The sequence below is a fragment of the Mizuhopecten yessoensis genome, unplaced genomic scaffold (genome assembly GCF_002113885.1).
Source record: "Mizuhopecten yessoensis strain PY_sf001 unplaced genomic scaffold, ASM211388v2 scaffold4615, whole genome shotgun sequence".
Lineage (NCBI taxonomy): Eukaryota > Metazoa > Mollusca > Bivalvia > Pectinida > Pectinidae > Mizuhopecten > Mizuhopecten yessoensis.
The window spans coordinates 94356-115731 of record NW_018405635.1 but is presented as its reverse complement, the minus strand read 5'-3'; the positions used below and the strand labels follow the sequence as shown (position 1 = coordinate 115731).

At 40.6% G+C, this 21376-nt stretch overlaps 1 protein-coding gene across 4 annotated transcripts in view; it reads right to left on the bottom strand.

Annotated features, from left to right (window-relative positions):
• Positions 1-728: 728 nt before the first annotated feature.
• LOC110449447 overlaps positions 729-21376 on the bottom strand; it is a 95597-nt gene continuing 74949 nt past the window's right edge. For 3 of the 4 annotated variants that reach the window (XM_021496325.1, XM_021496322.1, XM_021496323.1), the window contains exon 2: positions 729-9103. In XM_021496325.1, the coding sequence (XP_021352000.1) occupies positions 747-9059 (8313 nt within the window). In that variant the 5' untranslated portion in view covers positions 9060-9103 and the 3' untranslated portion in view covers positions 729-746. Of the gene's footprint in view, positions 9104-15962; positions 16099-21376 lie in introns of those variants that run through there. The other variant, XM_021496324.1, reaches the window with a different exon arrangement.

Genomic DNA, 21376 nt, shown 5'->3' with positions numbered 1-21376 from the left:
TCATAAATACCAAAATATTGCAGGGTTGAATGGAACTGATGAAAATTACAATGTCACCAGAACACTATTTATTGGACAGTGTTGGCAAAATACCACAGCAGACTGAACACACAGGCGAATCCACGGAGTTATCTCCCTTGGACTGGCAAGAAAGGTTTCCCTGCAGCACCACCGTCAACACTTGGCCAAAACAGTACAATTGTCTCCCTTTGATTGCACAGCTTTTCTCTTGGGAATGTTTTCAGCAGATATGACTTGTCGATAGTGTCTCTATCACATAAACTAACAATCTATAACACACAAAACATGGGGTCAAAGTTCAGGCTGAGGCACAAGGAGTTAGTGTTATTCCTTCCATGTTTCACATCATAGCCTTAATCTGCAGAACTCCTGCAGATATGTTTTATCAAATTTTCTAGTCCACACGTTAGTGGTGTAAGTGTTTCTCAGTCTTAGTCTACATGCTAGCAGTATAAAAGTTTCTACACGTTAGTCTTCCCTTCCTTGTGACCTAAGGCACTAAGACTTTACACAGATCATAAGGCACCTAGACATAACACAGGATATTACGGCACTAAGACTTTACACAGATCATAAGGCACCTAGACTTAACACAGGATATTACGGCACTAAGACTTAACACAGGATATTACGGCACTAAGACTTAACACAGGATATTAAGGCACTCTGACGATAGGCACATCTAATGTCATACGTACAGTTATACAGAGAATATTGTCGGGTTACTAGTATTTCGTTCCTATAAGATGCTGGCGCTCGTGTTGAAGCATCAAGTTTTTGCCTTCAAACTCTCGTTCACAGTACTGACACACATAAACTTTTGTGCGGTTCTTTTCCTTTGGGGCCTTCATTTTGTCAGCGTCATCTGTCAGCATCATCTTCTTCTCTCCTAGCTGACCAGGAGGTGATGTTGTAGTGGAATCCGGCTCACCGGCAGTTTCTGTGTCATGAACTTTCCTAAAACTCACAACAGGAACTTCTGGTCGTTCTAGAGATTTGTCACCATTTTTGGATTGTTTTTCCAGAATGGATTTGACAACATCCCTGTCAACTTTGGTGCTGGGGAGATGGAGCTGGATGTGGTCCACCAACTGGAACTCCTCGGGACAGCTGTAGTCACAGTAAGGACAGGCGTACTTATAGTGGATGTTGTGTTGGTGTTCGTGGTCGGCTAACTCGTCCTTAGAGGGCGTACCATATGGACAACGTTCACACTTCAAGTCATCAGCCGCATCGCCAAGACTGTCGTCATCCGAATCAATATCGTTTTCTGGCGAGTTGAAATACAGCTGGGGAGCAATTCTGTCGGGACTGGACGTTTCAAAATTCTTCATATCCATCTGATTAAGTAAAGGCGAGGAGCAGCCAGACTCGTCGGTGAGATGGACCTTCTGATGCTGCTGCAGACTTGACTGTTTATCTACACTGTAGTCACAGAACTTGCAAGCAAATTCCTTGCCTGCTCCGTGGAGCTGTAGATGTACCTCTAGGAGCTGTGAGTTCGGGTTGAGATACGGACATTTCGGACATCGGTTCTGACCTCGTCCAAATGAGTCAGTCTCTGCATGGAGTCTCATATGCTGGGACAGGAGATTCCAGCGATCCACGCTGTAGGAACATTCAGAACACTGGTAGCGTGCCTTGATGCGATGAAGATTTTTGTGATAGTCAAAGCTGTTCTTGTTGTTACATGTGAATGGACACTGCTTGCAGGTGTAGACCTTCTTTCCACTAAAATTGCGGTTGAACATTCGGCGTGGGTCGTTCTTCTCCAACTCCTGTGGTACAGTATTGTTGTTGTTGTTGTTGACAATTCTCAGGGGAGGAATCATCTCCATAATGTTGTTAGCTATTTTATCGTTGGATTCAAGAGCGAAGTCACGGTTGAGAAAGACTATATCCTCCTGATTAAGGACAAATCCCTGCTCCTCAATATGAACCTTTCTGTGCTGGTACAGCAGGTTGAGTCGGTCCGCACTCCAGTTACAGAAGTCGCAGATGTATTTCTTGTTGAGTCCGTGCATGTGGATATGACATTTGAAGCTGCGCAGAGCATTACATTTGTACGGACACAGGGAGCAGTTGTAGCGAATTTTCTCCCCGTTTGTGACAGTAGCCGACATATTGAGCGAGATCTGCTCCTGTAGTGCTGATGGGTCGATTTCCGACAGACTATCATCTGAAGCATTGCTCACTGTCTCTACGTCCTGTCCCTCTTTCGCTGAATCATCCTTCACCAGACTCGACTCCATTTTCGAATTATTTATCCCTTCAAATTCTGCTCTCTCTAAAGCAGCCATTTCCTCCTCGTCAAAATCCTCAATATTCTCATCTCGAGGTCCGAATTCCATTTCATCTAAAGCTTCATCCTCAAAATCTTTCTGTTCCTCCTGAGATAGGCTAGTCCTCTCTGTGATCTTGTTATCGAGAGCTTCAATGTTTTTAAGCAGATTACAGCCTTCCTTGTCGAATGGGTCGAGGATGACGTCCTGGAAGGTGCCCCCAGTTTTAGGTGTGCCTTCCTGTGCCTTGACCATCTCCTCCTCCTCTTCCTTGTGGAACTTCATGTGTTGAGTCAAAAGGAATGCCCTAGTGGCACTGTAATCACACATCTGACACGCATACTGGCTCTTGACAAGGTGCTGACGCCTGTGTTTGATGATGTTGTTCTTACAGAAGCTAAAGTATGGACACCTTGCACACTTGTATCGAAGCCTCTCCCCGTTCTTTTTCATTCTGTTTACGATGTTTTTGAGGAACTGTTGAGTGAGTTTGTGCGTGGGAACCATCGCCTCTATCTCCATGTCACTCTCCATGTTGGCCTTACTAGCCTTCTGCTGCTGGCGTTTCTGGTGCTCCCGGTACATGTTGTATTCCTCGGAATTGGCGTCGTCCTCAAAGTCCTCGAGAATCTCTGGTTCGTACGGTTCACGATGAACAATGAGGTGTTTGACTAGTTCGGTTTGGCTATCCACGCTGTAGTCGCAGTACTGACAACTTAGTTGACCTTTATACTCGTGCCGGTCCTGATGCTGTTGGATACTTTCCAAAGAGTTGGTCTTAAACGGACATTTGGTACACCCCGCTAGCTGTACAGTAGAAGTCCTGTTGTTTCTATTGGAGAATCCCTCCTCACCCCAGGTCAGCGAGTTGTTGTTCTCCTCCGGCAGATACTCATACTCTACAGTGAATGGCAGCTTGCCTCCTGACTTCTCCAAAAAGTTTGGCTCAGAGGGATGAACCGACTGCATGTGGTGGTAGATAAGTTTAAGGTTGTCCACGCTGTAGTCACATTGCTCACATTTGTACTTTCTGTTGGAGCCGTGCTGCCGGACATGGTTGGTCGTATTGGCTGCGTTGCTGCTGACGTAGGAACACTTGGGACATTTGTAGTTCTTGCGTCCATTAATGGTACACACCTGTACAGGAATGCCCCGCCAAGTTGTCTCCTCCTTCAATACCATGACCGGCTTGTTCTCCTCCTTAGACGCCATCATACTGAAGTCAGTACTGGTCATAGAGGAGTTCAGACTGTCATCCCCTCCACTACCCTTCATGTCCCCAAACTCGTCCATAACACCCTCAAAGCCATTATGCATGCTGTCAAAAGAGTGATCCATGCTCTGATACATCTTCTGTCGGCTGTCCTGTCGTGTACCGTTGGAAGTGAGGTTGATTTTCTCCTCAGGCGTGCCCCTCCAGAGGTCGCTGTGCGTGCCCTTCATGTGCTGGTAGAGCAGATTCAGCCGGTCTATACTGTAGTCACAGAAACGACAGGTGTGACGACAATTGCTGCCGTGGCGTTCGATGTGTCTGAGATAAGTGACAGCGTTGGGAGCAGTGAAGGAGCATTTGGTACACTGGAATGATCGGCCTCGCTTGTGAGGACTAGTCGATTTTTTGGCCTTCAGTTGCTGAAGCATGTGTTGCTGGGCCCGCTGTTGAGGAGACGGAGTGCTAGGGAGACTGCTGGGAAGGCTCCTCGGCTGTGAAGGTGTAACAGATGATGCTGATGGACCCGACATTGCCACCTTGTTGGATATTTCTTGGAGTCTCTGGTGGAGCACTGACTGGTTTAACGTCACTGGCACTGTAGGTTTTGGAATAATCGACGTTACTGGCACTGTAGGTTTTGGAATGTTTTGTATATTTGGTTGCTGTAGCTGTTGTTGTTGCTGATGGGGTTTTGGCTCAATAGGGCGGTAACGAGGTTGTTGGACGAAAGTTTGGTTGAACAGCCGCGAGTGCAACTGGCGTGGTGCATGTTGTTGTGTAGCTGGTGCCTGCGTGTGAGCCTGGACAGAACTGGCTTGTTGTGACTGAGAGTGACCTCCAAACAGGTTTTGCTGTTTCTCCACTTTGGCGCTGAATGCAGACATTGCATTACTAGCTGGGGTTTTAGTGGGCAGAGACATGGTTTCTCCCAACTCCTGGGCCCTCAGTTCAAACGGATGGGCTGTACGTGCGTGCTGGTACACAGTGACTACATTTGGAAACATTGCTGAGCACCATTCACAGGGGAAGCGGTTGTTTGGATTTCCTCGCCCAAAAATAGATGTGGGTTGTGGATTAGTGGCAGATGTTTGGGACATGGAGGTCAGGTCTAAGGCTCCGGCTGACAAATCAAGTCCCTCATTCTGATTTCCCTGAGAGATCTCATCCTGACCTGATGAAAAGTTGGTCGATTTTTCTGAGAGTTTTCCTGATCTATTTGAGAATTTTTCCATATATTCACGCTCCATATCTTCCTGCTCCATGTCGTCTATCACCAAACAATCCTCATTGTCATCATCCCTATTTCTAGAAGCAAAATCTTCGCTGAAATCACTCATGTCATCATCTTTGAGAAAGTCTTGGCATTCTTGGGCGTCAAACTCGGGATGGAGCCTCATGTGCTGTAGGACAAGGTTTTTGCTGTAGACATTGTAGTCGCAGTACAGACATATAAACGCCTCGCCTCCCCTCGGCTCGTGCATGGCTTCATGCAGAGAGAGTCCAGACCTCTTAAAGCAAGTGTAAGGACACTTGGAGCACTTGAACTGCTGGACTGGCTTACGTCTGTGTTTGAGATGGAGGGTACGATTGGATACCTGCTCAGGAGGTTGACCCTGAGAAGGTACAGCAGCACTGTGGCTCTTCTTATGTTGTAGGAAGGAAGACAAATCCTCGGCTTGAAACTCACATTGCTTACATCGAAGTTTAGCGGATGAGCCTCCATCTTCTTTTTTGGTGTCTCCGTGCATTTTGACATGGATGTCATACGAAGATTTTTTGTATGTGACATACTGACAACTGTCACACCTGTACAGGGTACGGTCCTCGTCATCATCATCTTCTTGCTCAAAGCTGGGTTTGGACAACTTGAACTTGTCCTGTAAGTACATCGGGGTGGTGTACTCTTGTTGGGCCTTGTGCTTGTTGCTGGCATTCACATCAAAGTGTTCATATGTTCGGATGTGCTTTTTCAGATCACACTTCCAGCGTGAGCTGTAACCACATATGGTACACGTGAATGGCTTGTTTTCGGAGTGAAGGACGGCATGTCGTCTGAGTTCTGCTGGGCTGTGGCCTATGAAGGGACACTCCAGGCAGTGGTACATACCCTGGTTGATTAAACTACGGAACACGGGCTGTCTGGGTTGGTTATCTGAGCTTTCGTCCTGGCTAAAGTCCTCCTCATAGTCCTGGTACTGTGCTGCCATGTCATAGTTTTTGTAGTAGGCCATTGCCTGTTTGGCCACTCCATTGGGAAGACTGTCCTCTTCTTCCTTCGAGTCCTCCAATGAAGAGTTCATTATGTAGTTGACAGGCTGAGGGGTCTGCTGCTGCAGATTTCCTTGTGGCATCACCGTCACATTTGGAGGTGGCATCTTCTTTATCTTGCTGGTGTCAATGACGTCACGGATGGTGCCACCTCCGCAACGCTTCAGATGTTTAACCACATCCCACTTCCACTTGCTCTTGTAGCTGCAGCGTGGGCAGTGATACGGTTTTTCATCAGAGTGGTTCTTCATATGCTGGGTAATCTCTGATGGCCATCGTGCCCGGTACTCACACCTGGGACACCTGTAGGGTAGCAGGATGTCGCTCGGTGTTACTTTTCCACTCTTGTCCATGGTCAGTTTACACTTTTCAGAAGGAGAAAGTGTTCCAGCCTCGAGTCGCTTCTTCATTATTTCAAGCATGGTATTTGTTTCATTGCTCATAGACATTGTGGAGTTAAACCCGAATCTGCTGCGGAATTCATCCTGGAAATCTTCTTCCTCTCCAGGTATAAGATCATGGATGTCCTTGAGAGCAGAGTTAGACCTGACACTGTTAAGGTGCAGGTGTTTCCTCATAAAGGCGTCCTGACTATCCTCCTTGTTGAGGCTGGACAGTGGTTCTGATGATGGACGCTCTTGACTTGCACCGTCCATACCTCCTGACATAATGTATCTGACATGTGAATTGTCATTCTGGCCATTCTGTAGCGGCAAATCAGTGTCCGACAGCCTCCGTTTCTTTTTGGCAGGCTCAATATCACCTTGCATGTGTGTAAATGGAATTTTGCGAATATTGTGGCTGCCAGCATCGAGTAGAGCTGCTGTGGTGCTGGACAACACCTGGCCACTAGAGATCTCGTACAAACTGGAAATGCTGTTGGGAGTTTCCGAGGATCGCTCAGAGGATGACAGTGGTGGACTTGTCTCTATCCCTGGCTTGCTGCTGTTACCCGAGACGGATCCACCACCACCACCTTGCTCACGACGTTTATAGGGATTAGGAAGTGTGCTGTGGCTCTTCTCGAAATGTTTCACCAGATCCCATTTCCACTTGTAGGTGGATCCACATACCATGCACACGAATGGTCGCTCCTCAGAGTGGGACACAGCATGCTTCTGTAATTCTGCAGGCCATTTTGCCACAAAGCTACACATACTGCATTTGAGGAATTTGGGTTCTCCATTCCCGATTTCCTGAGATGACATTGAACCTATGGCATTGAGTGGCATCTTAAGTAGGTGATAGGTTTGCTGTAGGCCATGGGGTATTTTCTGTATGGCTTCTTTATGTTCGTGAATTTTATCAGAATGTTCTTCAGCAAAATGTTTGTTCAATTCATCCACTCCGTTAAAATGTTCCTGACATTCAGCACATTTGAAAGCCCGTTTGTTCAAATGTAGAGTCATGTGTGAACTGTAGTCGACAAGAGTTTTGGCAACAAATCCGCACCTAGAGCACTGAAGAATGGGCACACTCTCCTGCTTTTGAATTGCTAAAGGCAAACGCATCTTGTTTGGCATGTTGGAATCATTTCCATTTTCTTCCATATACTCATTCCACTGTGGCTCTGATTTGATTTTGGTGTACGATTCCACTGAATGGCTAATATTTCTGTTGACGTCAAGCTCCTTCTTGACAGAGAAGTCCAAAGGCTGCTCCCTCTGGCGTGGCCCAGAGGATGCTCTGTTTTCATCTTGACCACCTGTTTGTGGAGAACGACGGACTTTGTCCCCCTGAAGTGCTTCCATTATAGCATGACCGGGCCCCTTATTGGCAGGGTATGAAGTAGTGTTTGTGATGAAAGGACCAATGAACTTTGGCATGACCACAGAGGAGGCTGAAGGCATTGGCATATCCTCCCGAGGTTCTGAGTGTATAGGGTATCCGTGTAGACTCTGGGGGGTAGCCGTGTTAGAGCGCCCGCCCTTATGGCTGCCCACAGATGGGGAGACAGACATTCGCCCGTTGTTTTCATAAGAGCTGGGGACCCTGTATTTGACGTGACTAATAGTGTTGAGCTTGACAAGACCAGTCGGTGGTCGACCGGTATCGGGAAGATCCCCAAAGTGCTTCTCCTTCCAATGCTTGTTGAGAGATTTACGCCACTTGTAGACATTGCCACATTTGGAACAGGCATATTTGACTCCCGTTTCATCCAAAACTTCAAAGTATTTGGCAGGGTCAACTTCTTGTCTAGTTTTACGCTTTTTCTTTTCACCTTGTACAATTTCACAGATGTTATTATCAGGAGCAACAGGGACAACTGTTTCTTCTTCCTCTTCCTCCTCATCGTACACCTCCTCCTCCTCCTCTTCCTCTCCTAACATGTGTTCCCTAATTTCCATGTCACGATCCTCGGTGTGGAAGCTCTTTTCCCCGAAGCTGCTGTCGAGGTCCGAGCCGCTCATCATTCCGCCATTTTCCTTCCCTGTAAAGTGTAACTTTCTGTGACGAGGAAGCTTCTGTTTATATTTTGTAGCGTATTCACAAATGTCACATTCATAGATAGTAATGTCAAGGCTATGACTGTCCTTTTGGTGATGCAGGAAAATCTTGGCACTAGTCGAGCTGAATTCACAGAGATTGCACACATACGTACGATTTTGTATATTACCACTTCGCGTGGGTTGTGTGACTACATGATTGGAATGTTTTGGCTCGTCTTCGGCAATTATCAGACGCCCCTCTTCGTCTTGGTCATCCCCCTCAGGGTTCAGGATGTACGTCTGTTCAGTGACCTTATCATCCATGTCCATATCCATCTCAAGGTCACTGGTATATTCAGCGTCTACTGTTTTTTCATTGGCTGTATTTCTGTCCAATCCAACCTCTTGTATATCCGACATAGAGTCAGAGGTTTCTATATCGTTACTTATAAAATTGTCCAACTTTTCTTTGAAATGTTCACCATCAGGGTTTGACGTTTTCTCTAACGGTGATGTGACTTCTAGTGATGAATGTGGAAACCTTTCACCTCTGTGAGTTAAAAGTTTTTCTGATGGTGATACTACTGTATCAGAAGATGAACTTGATCGAGTCAATGTTTTTTTTGTATGATGATTGTTCATAGAACTTTGACTTTTACGTCGACTCCCAAGAGAGGCCAACAGGTCTGGGTCACCGTCCTGTGAATGTGCATACACTTGATGATTCAGGAATTCCTTGGAGTCTGTACAGGTGAACTTGCAGGATTTACAGATTCGCACGCGTCCTCGTGTCTTTATATTCGATTCTGGTGTACATCCTCCTTCATCATCTCGGTCGTCGGCCATATTTGCTTTCCCTCAGATTTGTTCTGGAGCTCGCTGGAGGTGGCCTGGAATATACAAAAGAGAACAAGACATTACTCACAGGGTATACACATGGGTTTTAACGTGTTTATCTTACTCAATTTAGTAAACTTGGGTTTACCGACTGTCTTTTCAAAATTAACTAATATGGGTTAAATAAACGTAACAACTAGCTATATTGACTTAGGGACTTTTCCCTACGATTTCCCTACCATAACATTCATATATCTTTTCTAAAACATTTGCAAAATAAAAGCTAGACATGTTTGTATGTTTCTCTTATTCTCTTATTCCTGTTTTTTCAATCAGGAAAGCAATTGACATCAATATGATGCCACAACGTAATATGCCAACACAAAGCATTTGTACGTGACATCATAAAAGACTGACCAATGAAATCATATGTAGGATGTTAACCACCAAATATGTTTACCAACTCCTAGCAAGTTTATCAGATGAGTGGGAGTGAGGAAACTAGGGTGGTTTTATCAAATTATGAATCAACATGGCTAAAATATGTGAAAAGTATTTTTGAAGAATGCAGTCTGATACATATATTTAATAGTCAAGAGTTTCAAAGTATACATAAAAAAGTACCATATTTTATAAACTAAAAGGAAAATTTATATCAAACTGGAGAAATGAAATATATACTTCTCCGAAAGGAACCAATTATAGGATATATATAAGTACGAACTTTGTTTAGAAAAGTACTTACTAGAACATGTAATACTAAGTTACCAATTGAAAGTGGTAGGTGGTTCAATATACCACGTGAAAATAGATTATGTAGTTTATGTTATTTAAGAGAAATTGGCGACGAATTTCATTATCTGTTTACATGTACACATCAACCAATTCTCAATAGTAGGCGAAAACATATATCCAGATATTATTATGAAAGACCAAACACATTTAAATATCATACATTATTCAATTATGTAACACAACATGAATTGACATCATTGGCTAAATTTATTACCAATATTAATGACATGATTAATTTACAATACTAATGTCCATCCTGTTCCACCATGTATAATTATTGCCACACATTTGTATATATGTTTTCTCTACACTGTATTGTTTATGAGAATAAAACAATTGTCATTGTCATGGTGGTTTTGGGAGAAGTTACAATGAATATAACACTAGTAATAGACAGTAAAATAACTCATATTGAAAGTATTAAGGGGGTAGGATGTCAAATGTAACGGGAACCTATCAAGTATTAAGGGGGTAGGATGTCAGATGTAACGGGAACCTATCAAGTATTAAGGGGGTAGGATGTCAGATGTAACGGGAACCTATCAAGTATTAAGGGGGTAGGATGTCAGATGTAACGGGAACCTATCAAGTATTAAGGGGGTAGGATGTCAGATGTAACGGGAACCTATCAAGTATTAAGGGGGTAGGATGTCAGATGTAACGGGAACCTATCAAGTATTAAGGGGGTAGGATGTCAGATGTAACGGGAACCTATCAAGTATTAAGGGGGTAGGATGTCAGATGTAACGGGAACCTATCAAGTATTAAGGGGGTAGGATGTCAGATGTAACGGGAACCTATCAAGTATTAAGGGGGTAGGATGTCAGATGTAACGGGAACCTATCAAGTATTAAGGGGGTAGGATGTCAGATGTAACGGGAACCTATCAAGTATTAAGGGGGTAGGATGTCAGATGTAACGGGAACCTATCAAGTATTAAGGGGGTAGGATGTCAGATGTAACGGGAACCTATCAAGTATTAAGGGGGTAGGATGTCAGATGTAACGGGAACCTATCAAGTATTAAGGGGTAGGATGTCAAATGTAACGGGAACCTATCAAGTGTAAAGGGAGCTGGGATGTCAGATGTAACGGGAACCTATCAAGTATTAAGGGGGTAGGATGTCAAATGTAACGGGAACCTATCAAGTGTAAAGGGAGCTGGAATGAGGGAAAGAGCTTGACAACTGTTGAGACAGGCTGCATGGCTGAATCTTAGACTTCTTCAGACTTTCACTAAAAACAACTGAGAAAAATTTTGAATTTCCCGAAAACAGTCATTTTACCTACAAAACAAGTCCTGGAAATGATTCCTACACAATTGCTGTACATGGAATATTTCACTGGACACACTAGTTTACAGTTGAACCGCTCGATTTAAATTGAACACAAGGGACAAAAAATCCAGGAAAATTATTATGAAAGAACCAAAATAACAATTGAATATTATATATTACCATTTATGTAGGACATAAGTAACAATGACCTCTGTAGACAATGTCATAAATACACAGTTCATGTTATAAAGTGTCCTTTATAAACAGCGTTTGCTATATTGTCCTTTGTGTTCACTAAAGACAGTGTTCACTAACTACAGTGTCCTTTATAAATAGTATTTACTATATGGACAGTGTTCACTATATACAGTGTCTACTAAAGACAGTGTTCACTATTCCATTTATACAGTGTAAACTTTAGATAGTTTGTTATTATAGACAGTGTTCACTGTAGACACTATCCACTAAATACAGTGTTCACTATACACTGGTCAAAATAGGCAGTGTTTACTTTAAACAATATTTACTACAGACAATGTTTACTTTAGAAAGTATTCACTTTAAACGATATTTACTATAGACAGTTTCCACTTCATACAGTGTTCACTATAGACTGTTCACTTTAGACAGTATTCACTAAAGAAAGTGTTCAATATAGAGTGTCCTTTATAGACAGTGTTCACTATAGATAGTAATCAATAGTCTCAATAGACAGTGTCCTAAATAGTGTTCACTATAGACAGTGTTCAATATAGAGTGTCCTTTATAGACAGTGTTCACTATAAATAGTAAACAATAGTCTCAATAGACAGTGTCCTAAATAGTGTTCACTATAGATGGTTCACTATAGACTGTCCTTTATGGAGAGAGAAACGTCAACAATAAACAATATGGCCTCTGTTGACAGATGTCTCCATGTTGTGGTATCCACTCCCCTACAAATTCTTAACAAGTCCAGGTTCACAGAAGACGCGGACCTTAAGTGGAGTGTAACATTACTCATATCCTGGCAAATATACGGGCCTGTTATGGTCTCATCCCCACAACATCCACGGCTATCTGTCACAATGAAAACCACTTTCAACTGGCGCCTCTAATTCTTTTAAATGTCAATTGACAACATCAGTAGATGATTTTTTTCTAGGGAAGTTATCCCATAAAATTACCTCAAAATCAGTGTAACTTGTTTAAGAGTCGTAAGGTTATTTACATATTTATAGACATTGACATCGTCGGTAAAGTAATTTTAAATCTCTTAATTCAAATTCAAACACCTTTCATTATCTAAATTTGGTGTACATAGATAGAAGCTATCTGATTTCTGAAAATAATCCTATTCAAAATGTCTTCTGAGCCCTGCTTCATAATAGCCATTTCTATCAGCACATGGCACTACGTGTAGGTAATAGAACCACAATAGCTTAGAACTGATTAGGCTGAGACATGCAACAGACCAAGTCTCCAGTTACACTCCTATCTTCTGTCTCACTCAATCTAAGACATCTGTAGTTGGTGGAAAAGTGGGGGTTTTCTCTCTGACAAGTAACATTGTTATATACCGAAAATACAAAGACATCCCTACAAAGATCTCACAGTGGGCTGTATCAGACAAAAACTACTGGGCAAGTCATCATGATCACGGACTTTAAAAATAAGGCATCTATTGTTTTATACAACAGTTGTGATTGTAAGTGTTTTTTCACAATTTAGAGAAAGGGGAGATATTGTAATTTTTTTTTATCACAATTCATAGAAAGAGGAGATATTTGTAAGTTTTTTATCACAATTTAGAGAGTGGGGAGATATATAAGTCAGAGTTGTAAATGTCTGTATTCGGCTGTATCATCACAAACTTTGCACAGCCCGACTAAACAAAAATGCTGTGGGCTTAAACTGTGGGCTGGAACTGCGGGCAGACAAGTTGCGGCTGTGACATTATTGAGAGTTATTTGACGACCAGCATTCAAACAGTGCAACATGTGACTTCCTTCCACTAATTGTCACCAATTGAATAATTCTCAAAATGATGCTGGTCTCCTCCGTCAGTGCTGGCAGCAGCCTACTGATACAACCAATAATATGTAGCATCAATTTGGCACCAGCTGTTGAAATGTCAGGCCTGTACCATGACAAAGGACGGCCACAGACTGGCTCTATCATTATTATACTGGTTTTGGAAAATGGAAAATATGAAACACATCCGACTCCACAGATAATGGCACAATAACATGTGTTAGTCTTTACACTGTAGTAAATTGGCCGATCATTGTCCACTTACAAATCTACTGTGACGGACCAGTAGGAAAAACTCGGCTCAACTGCTCTAATGACTAATTTACACACAAACAGGAAAATTGCATTTTATGAGCAGTAAAATACTTCCAACTTTTTTAAATGAAATGTATATGTTCCAACTTCTCACAAAACCAGACACACCAGTGTAACTTACATGTACTTTAACCGCTGAATAGTACAGTAAAAAGGGTTTTATTTTAAATGTGTTTTTTAAAATAATTTGTTATCAACCTTTTTATATGTTACAACACAGCCAGAAGCAACGATCTTCTCTGCTGAACATACAGCATAGTAACAATTAAATGCAGAGTTTTAATACAACATTTACAATGTAATGTAAGACTGGAACATAATACCAGAATAGTTTACAATGTAATGTTGGGTTAAATAGTCAAAGAATAATTATAATGTAGCACAAAGATGGAAATTTACAATGTAATTCAGGGTTGGAATATATACCAGACCATTTACAATACAGGGCTCCGACGTAATACCAGATTTACAATGTAATGTATAGGGCTTCTGAACAATTCACAGAACACTACAACGTAACACCCATGGCTGAAAGGTAATACCAGAATATATATTTACAATGTAATTCAGAAAATATAATTTTTACAATACAGGGCTCAGATATATAAAACCAGATTTATGATGTAATATATAGGGCTTCTGAACAATTCAAAAATCATTTACACAACGTAATACTAATGGCTGGAACGCAATACTCGTGACTGGAACGTAACAGCAGAATATTTACGCAATGGTAAATCCCTGATTCATTAATATTTTTCACACTCCATGTGTTCATCTGTCTTAACTCTATAGCTTTTTATCATAACAATCGATCAAATATTCAACTTAACATATTCAAATCTCCCCTTGAAAGTCACATTAACGGCAATTTTACATATTACAAATTACTCTGTGAATGAAATGTATCGACTTCAAAAAACCCACCTTCAAGTCATAAATCATTCTGAATTATGATAAAATGTGATTTTCATTTGAATATTTCCTTCCTTGTCATGAAATTCCATTACACAGGCAGGTTCCAATGTTATCCCAGAAATAAAGCCACATTTTGAAAGTGAAAGTCTATAAAAAGTTGACAAATACTTCTTTAATAATAAAAATACTTTTCAAAGTTTTACAATATCATTAAACAGGAAACACATATTGGTACATGTATGCGACTACTAATAAAATTCATGAAACAAGACAATCAGTTTCTATGACTACCTCATGCATGCATGACCAAATTGTAATTCTTACCCTCCTGGCTAAATAATTCAGCAACATGTTTGAGGAAGTTCCTGCATAAAAGGCGGCTGTTGAATTACATTAGTGTGGATCTACAGGCCCACAATAATCTTTGAGGTATAAATTCTTAACGAGGCAGTGCCCTTATTGACAGAAAATGTCTATCATTATCTTTTATTTGGTTCTATGTTTTAACAGTTGAGTGAATCTTAGCCTGAAATGACCCGTATCTCCCATAAAAACCAATCAAACTGCTTCTCCAGTGGGACCAGTTCCTCGGGACAATGGTGACTCTGAGATAAGCAGAGTTTTGTGATGTGGATGTCCTCTGTTACACGTCCATTGAACTATGTACAGGTAGCCCCAGGCAGACTTTTACCTGTGTTTTTACCTGTCAGACAGGTAAGCACTTCCTTTACATATACAGCCAGCGCCAAGTCATCTCATTGTTATCATGACAAAACTACCACACTAGGAAATCTACTTGTACACCCACAAATCATTATCACCAAGTCTAATTGATAGAGTATGACACATCCCCATGTTTACCAAATACCGTTTTTGTAATTAAGACAAAAACTCCCATTGTCCTAACGTAACACACTGAACACTTTTGACTTATAAGACAAAGACTCGACCCCTAAAAAACTAACATGGTTTAGGTAACAAAAAAATAACGATATAAAAAATATCTCTAAATCAAAATAGTAAATTCTGAATTATATGTGATATCTAACCATGTTGTCAATGTCTGAAAGAGTTGAAATAAAACTGACTCTAAATATATCTCGTTACTACCTAAGGAAAAGGAATCGCATCATGAATAAATCAGAAAAAAAAGAAAAAAATCATAAATTTGAAGTACATGTACTTAGATGTTTAAAAAATACCAGCAGCTCCTCCGACCCCACTCAAAGACATCTTATAACTATTATATATAAATTACCAGGTATAACAGATTACAAACTAACAGGAGTTCGACACTGGCTATAAGAGCATTGATTTATATACTCAACAAGTACATTTAAAATTCCAACAGTGAACAATCATAAAGTAAAACATGAGGAACTCTCAATACAATGAAGCAGTTACTCCTACATAATTTACAAATCAATCACTGATCGAGAGGTTGATACAAGTAATGTGGGTACCTGATTAAGAGACATGCTTGGCCCACTACTGATCGCTTTACTCTTCATCAGCAACTTGGTGAAAACCTGAGAGTAAGGCCACACTTGTCACACACTACACTACACCCCTAGTGACACAAGTTTTACAATTACCATTGGCAGGATCATGTTGTAAGTAGAGGAAGGAAATCGGGACAACAAACGCAGGGCAGCAGGCACCGACGACGACGACGAAATACCAGGACACAGCAGCACTGACGGCGGGCCCATCACTCCTCTAGTCCCCGGCTCCAAATGTCACATGACCATCAAATGACTTTGGAGTTTGACGGAGAGGAATCAGGTTGAGACCGGGGAGAACATTATCAGAGGATAAAAATGTCATCCCTCTATCCCGATAACCAGTCAGGCTGATATACTATCTGTATCTACTGGCCGTGTGATAAGCATGCAGGTATCTTACTCAAAACGGGCAAAGTCACAAGTCCAGTGAGAATTGGCACGGACTCAAACAACATGGGATTTACCTACTGGTACTGTGTAGTCGAATCACTGAATTATCAAATACTAATATCAATACTAAGAATACTGCCACCCTCTAAAACAGGTCAAAACCCAGGCACATCGCCTGTCAAGTACTCCCCGACCAAACATCACATGAAATATGTCAAAACAGATTCTGAACAGCTTTTATCTGGTTATCTGGTCGGAGAAGACTACCTGCGTACCAAATCACTGATAAATGGATTAGGCTATTGGTGGTCGGTTAAATCTCAGTATCAACCACACTGACACTTTGTAAGGAAATTTCGTTAATTAGAAATGTAAAAAAATGTCACCATAATCAATAATATTAAAAGTCGGCTTCAGATTTTTATTAGGTCCTGGTTTTTTTTCCAGATCCGTTTTAAACGTTGTTTTTCTTTTATCACAATGCTCATCCAATAACCTCACATATAACTGTTAATCTTTAATTTGTTTGTGATAACGAGGAAGAACTGGACCATAAAAACGTGACACGTCCATGAAAATGTCCCGAGACCACAGAGAGGAGACTGTGACGACGTGTCAATATGCTTGGTTGACAATCACAGCTGTTCGACTGGGCCATTTCTGAACAGCTTACAGATCTCAAAGATCTGCGTTTTATCAATATGGCCCAATAATTGAGTTATATAGCGGTACATATTAATTACTGACAGAGGGTTTCTACCGGTACATTTGGTTACCTGTGATAGCCTGTGGACAAACACCTGGAATTTCTTGTACAATCAACTATTAAATCAATTCTCTAGAGGAAATTTATTGTTTTAATTTCATGTCCTCTTTCTCATGAATGTACAGACTTTTAATATAAAGGTAAATTCTTACGAAAATGAAACAATCATATGGATATACTTTTTTTCTATTTAGCACGTATTATTTTCCAATAGCAAATTTCTTGATAGTCAATTTGCAAGATGTAATGATCGAGAATTACTATACATTTCTATGTAATGACATAAACACATTTGTCTCCGAATTCGGAATTAAGTATTTTAGAAATCTGTAAAATGTTTTGGCCTAATTGAACAGGAGACATGGAGGACAGGTACCTAGATCAACGTGTCAATTTGATAGAAATGGTGAGAAGATTGGGCCAGGTAGATTTTAGACAGGTACAATGTAGCTAAGCCAATGTTGGCCAGACTGGACCCTACACTAACGGCATTGTGGCAACATTCTGTGGAGCTCAATCGTGGCTTTGTATCCCCACACTGGCCATGTAATTGATGGAGTTGACAGAGAGGTCATCCAATCTCTACCTTCAAACAGTCACAACAATTTTTCTTCCAACGTTCTGTCTCACCACCAGAGGGCAGACAACACGGCACTCGCCCAAGTTTGTGTGTGAACTACTTTTATGGTAATAATTCAAAATGCACAGCCAGGTCCCGGTCTTATCAGCAAGCCAGTATGTTGGCTGGCAGCTAAAACAGCTAGAACCCTACGTAACCTTATAAATCTGACAATCCAGTTTTTTAGAGTTTTGTTATCCTTGAAGACTCGCCTGTTTCACAGTTACCTGAGAATTCATACCATATTACAGCTAACAACTGAATTCCCAAATAATTCACTGTTGCTTGGAAATTTACTTCACTTACAACCGAAAAGTCTGAAATAAACATGTCTTCAAATCTTTCCATGACATTTGAATAATTCAAATATTTCTCAGACAAGCAGATTTGCAGTGATTTTTTAAGTTTATTTGCTATGTCTCCGAATTAATTTGCATATCTTTGAATGCAGCAGAAAGCATAGCATTACAGTATTAGTACAGCAGCCTATATATAGAGTTCACATGCTCCAGTTCCTCAGTTGTCTGCAGCAGGTGCAGCCAAGTTACACTCACATAAGACAAATTATTTCATTTCAAAGATCTCTTTGTTATATCTTCACTCTGTATAGCCTGACAAAGAATTTAATATACTCGTATCAACTTTTAAAAGCCTGTAATATCATATTGAAAGTCTCCGGTTGGTCTTTGTGCTGGCATTCCTGTCCAGACCAGCGGTGGCAACTGTTTTAACAGACAAGCTCCGATACATGCCAACGTTTCGTTTTTTTTACCTTTGAGGCACTGAAAGGGACATTTGCAGAGACAATTGTACAAAAACTTTTTTCTTTTTTCTTGGAGATTTCATGAATTTTATCCCAATTTTTATCTCAATTTTGATCCTGACTGTGAAAATGAATGTAATTATGTGTATACTACAAATCTAGACTAACTCGAGCTTGAAGTTCCTTTACCTTCGGTGCTCTTTCTTCTCCTGTGAGAGAACCGAATCCCCTTAGGAATACACATAAAATTGGAAAACAAGTTTTGACAGAATTAGTTCTTTGAAGTATCCTGTGAACTCTAGTCTTTGTGAGCCAGGATTTGTATAGGTGGGACACGAAAATTGCAGATAAGGGATATTAATCACACTCCAAAGGGAGGGATGGAGTGTAACACTTGACGGGAGCGGGATAAAACATGGTGTCTGCCAGTCCACTGCCGACAGCGCTGATAGAACCAGGGACCAAGATTCCATCAGTTACCTGTGACTTCTGACCGACACAGTCCCCTACCTGGCCGCGGCGTCAGTGGCAGGGATATGTCACCAGAACTCTTTAGTTGTTTATTTTGCCCGAGGGTTCCTTGGAATCAGTTATCTCGGTGATTCCGACAACTTCATTCCATTTGGCAGGCACATCGTATTAAGTACTACTATGAATGTCAGGTGCAAGCCAGGTACAGGTAGAATTTTCACAGGTATTTGTATACCTGTATTGAAGGAACACCTGACTGAGCACATTAACTGCTCTGTGAGCCAGGTGAAAAGCCTGAAAACCAGGCACAAACATTACTTTCTAATTACAGTTCCAATAGACTCGCACACTGTGACTATGCCAACTGAAATAAAAAATCTCCATATGTGACTGACTGCTTAATTGACTACAATTATAAACTTCAGACAGCAGGGTAATGGAATAAAGCACAACCTTTAAAATTCTCATATACATCATTTTATCATCCCAAATGGCAATACATTTTCCCTAAATTTCTTTTACAATCAAATTGTCATTCCTCCTTTCTACAGCCACAGTATTACAGATATCATCACAGAACTAATGAACATGATCAACTGAATTCTTAATTAATTCAAACTTATCTTAACTCTCACTTTTCCTATAAAAAAAAATTCCTATGCAAAAAAACGTTTCTCAAAGGATATGGATGGATTTTTTCACCTAAAGCTAATTATATCAATTTAAGCATATGAAACACTGGTACACTGCCAAATCAGTTGACAGAGGCTATTTGCATATGCAGATGAATTGAATTAATTACCTTGTCAATTTGTTTTTCATAATTCCATTACTTAATCAATCACACTCGGCACGGCGAGATTAGATATTCATTTTCTGTATTTATTGGTTTTTGAATTAACTGTCAAAGGGTGACTCAGCTGAATCTCAGATTCTTATCAACTTTAACAAACAAATATTATTTTTATCTGAATATTTTGAAATTTGAAGATGAATTTGTTTATTGGGGACTTTTTATGTTCTAACAACAGCTAAGAGTTCTAACAAGAGAAGGATTGTGTCAGTCCAGTTCACTGCGAGTCACTCAAGGCCCAGATAAAATAACGACTAACGTAAATGACCTAATAAAATAACAACTAACGTAAATGACCTAACTTAGACACAGTAGCAGGACAGGAAACTTGGACAAGGGGGCTAACCAGAAGATGCCACTGAAAAGTGTTGGAAGTTATCCTTACGGAGACCAGGTCTGATGTTAAAGACAATGTAGGTACAGTGAATCATTACCAAACGCCGAGTCCAGCACATCGATAAAGAAATCAGGAATTTGTGATTTATTGACGAGTAATGACGACGTCCAAGTGTCAGAGACTGATCCATCTCTGATCAACCAAACGATGACTTTCAACAACAAATCCTCCAAAACTTCACACAGAATCAGACTGATGGATGGTAACTGATTAAGTCTCCTAATACCTCGCCACTCAGGCATGTCAAACACTCTGGGAATGTCGCCTACAGAACCCTTACCTTAGTCTTTGTGTCGAGTGAATTCATTCTGAAGTTCTGGTTCTTGTTTATCATGATCACTTTGACGAATTTATTGGCAAAACAGGTTTTTTATCCCATTTGTTGAAATACTTACAGTCCTATACTGCAAAATGATAGAAATTGTTAATAACAGAAATGGTTTTATATAGAATAAACAGAAGTCATTGCACCAGATACAATTTCAGCCTAAAGATCAATGATTTACTTCGTACGTATATAGAACAGTACACCTGGGTTTTTTCTTCTTCTGTCCTCAAAAGTGAAAAATACCTTCCACAAATCTCAGGTGTGCTAATATTCTGCTAAAATATGGTGATTTTTTTCCCTGGGAGCCATGCATTCCTGATTACCTCAGTGTCAGCTACCTGTCAACCTGACTGATCGGACAACTCAATCAAGATGGGGAACTAACTGAATTCAAGTCAATCTAGAATTTATGTATTTTGCCTGAAAAGTGGTTATGATGCGTCGGTGCCCCTAGAGATAGCTGTACCAGCCTTGAAGGAGCGTACACGATCTCTACTGTAAAGAACAAATCACAATGGAAAATAATCTTCTTTTTTTTTGGTGAAGATTTTATTTGTTTGATAAATCATCCTAAGGTTTAGAAGTTAATGTATCTGTTTACTCATATCTCCAATGTTTTATGGTTTGATTCAAACCTTCCTGGAACATCAGGTTTATACAGGAACCAAACAATACAATGATCATGTAATTAAGTCAAATTTGGAATTCACCTATGAATATAATTTTAATAACTGCGTATATACGCATCGAGACATCAATCAGATTCAATACTTAAAGTGTTAAATAAATTCAGGCCAAACTTTGCATAGAAACCATTATATATATATACTGCTTCAATTTAAGAGACAAAAACGTAGTCACATACAAACATGTCAGCTATTGAGAAAAAGAACCTAATTTAAGGAATCCAAGTTTCA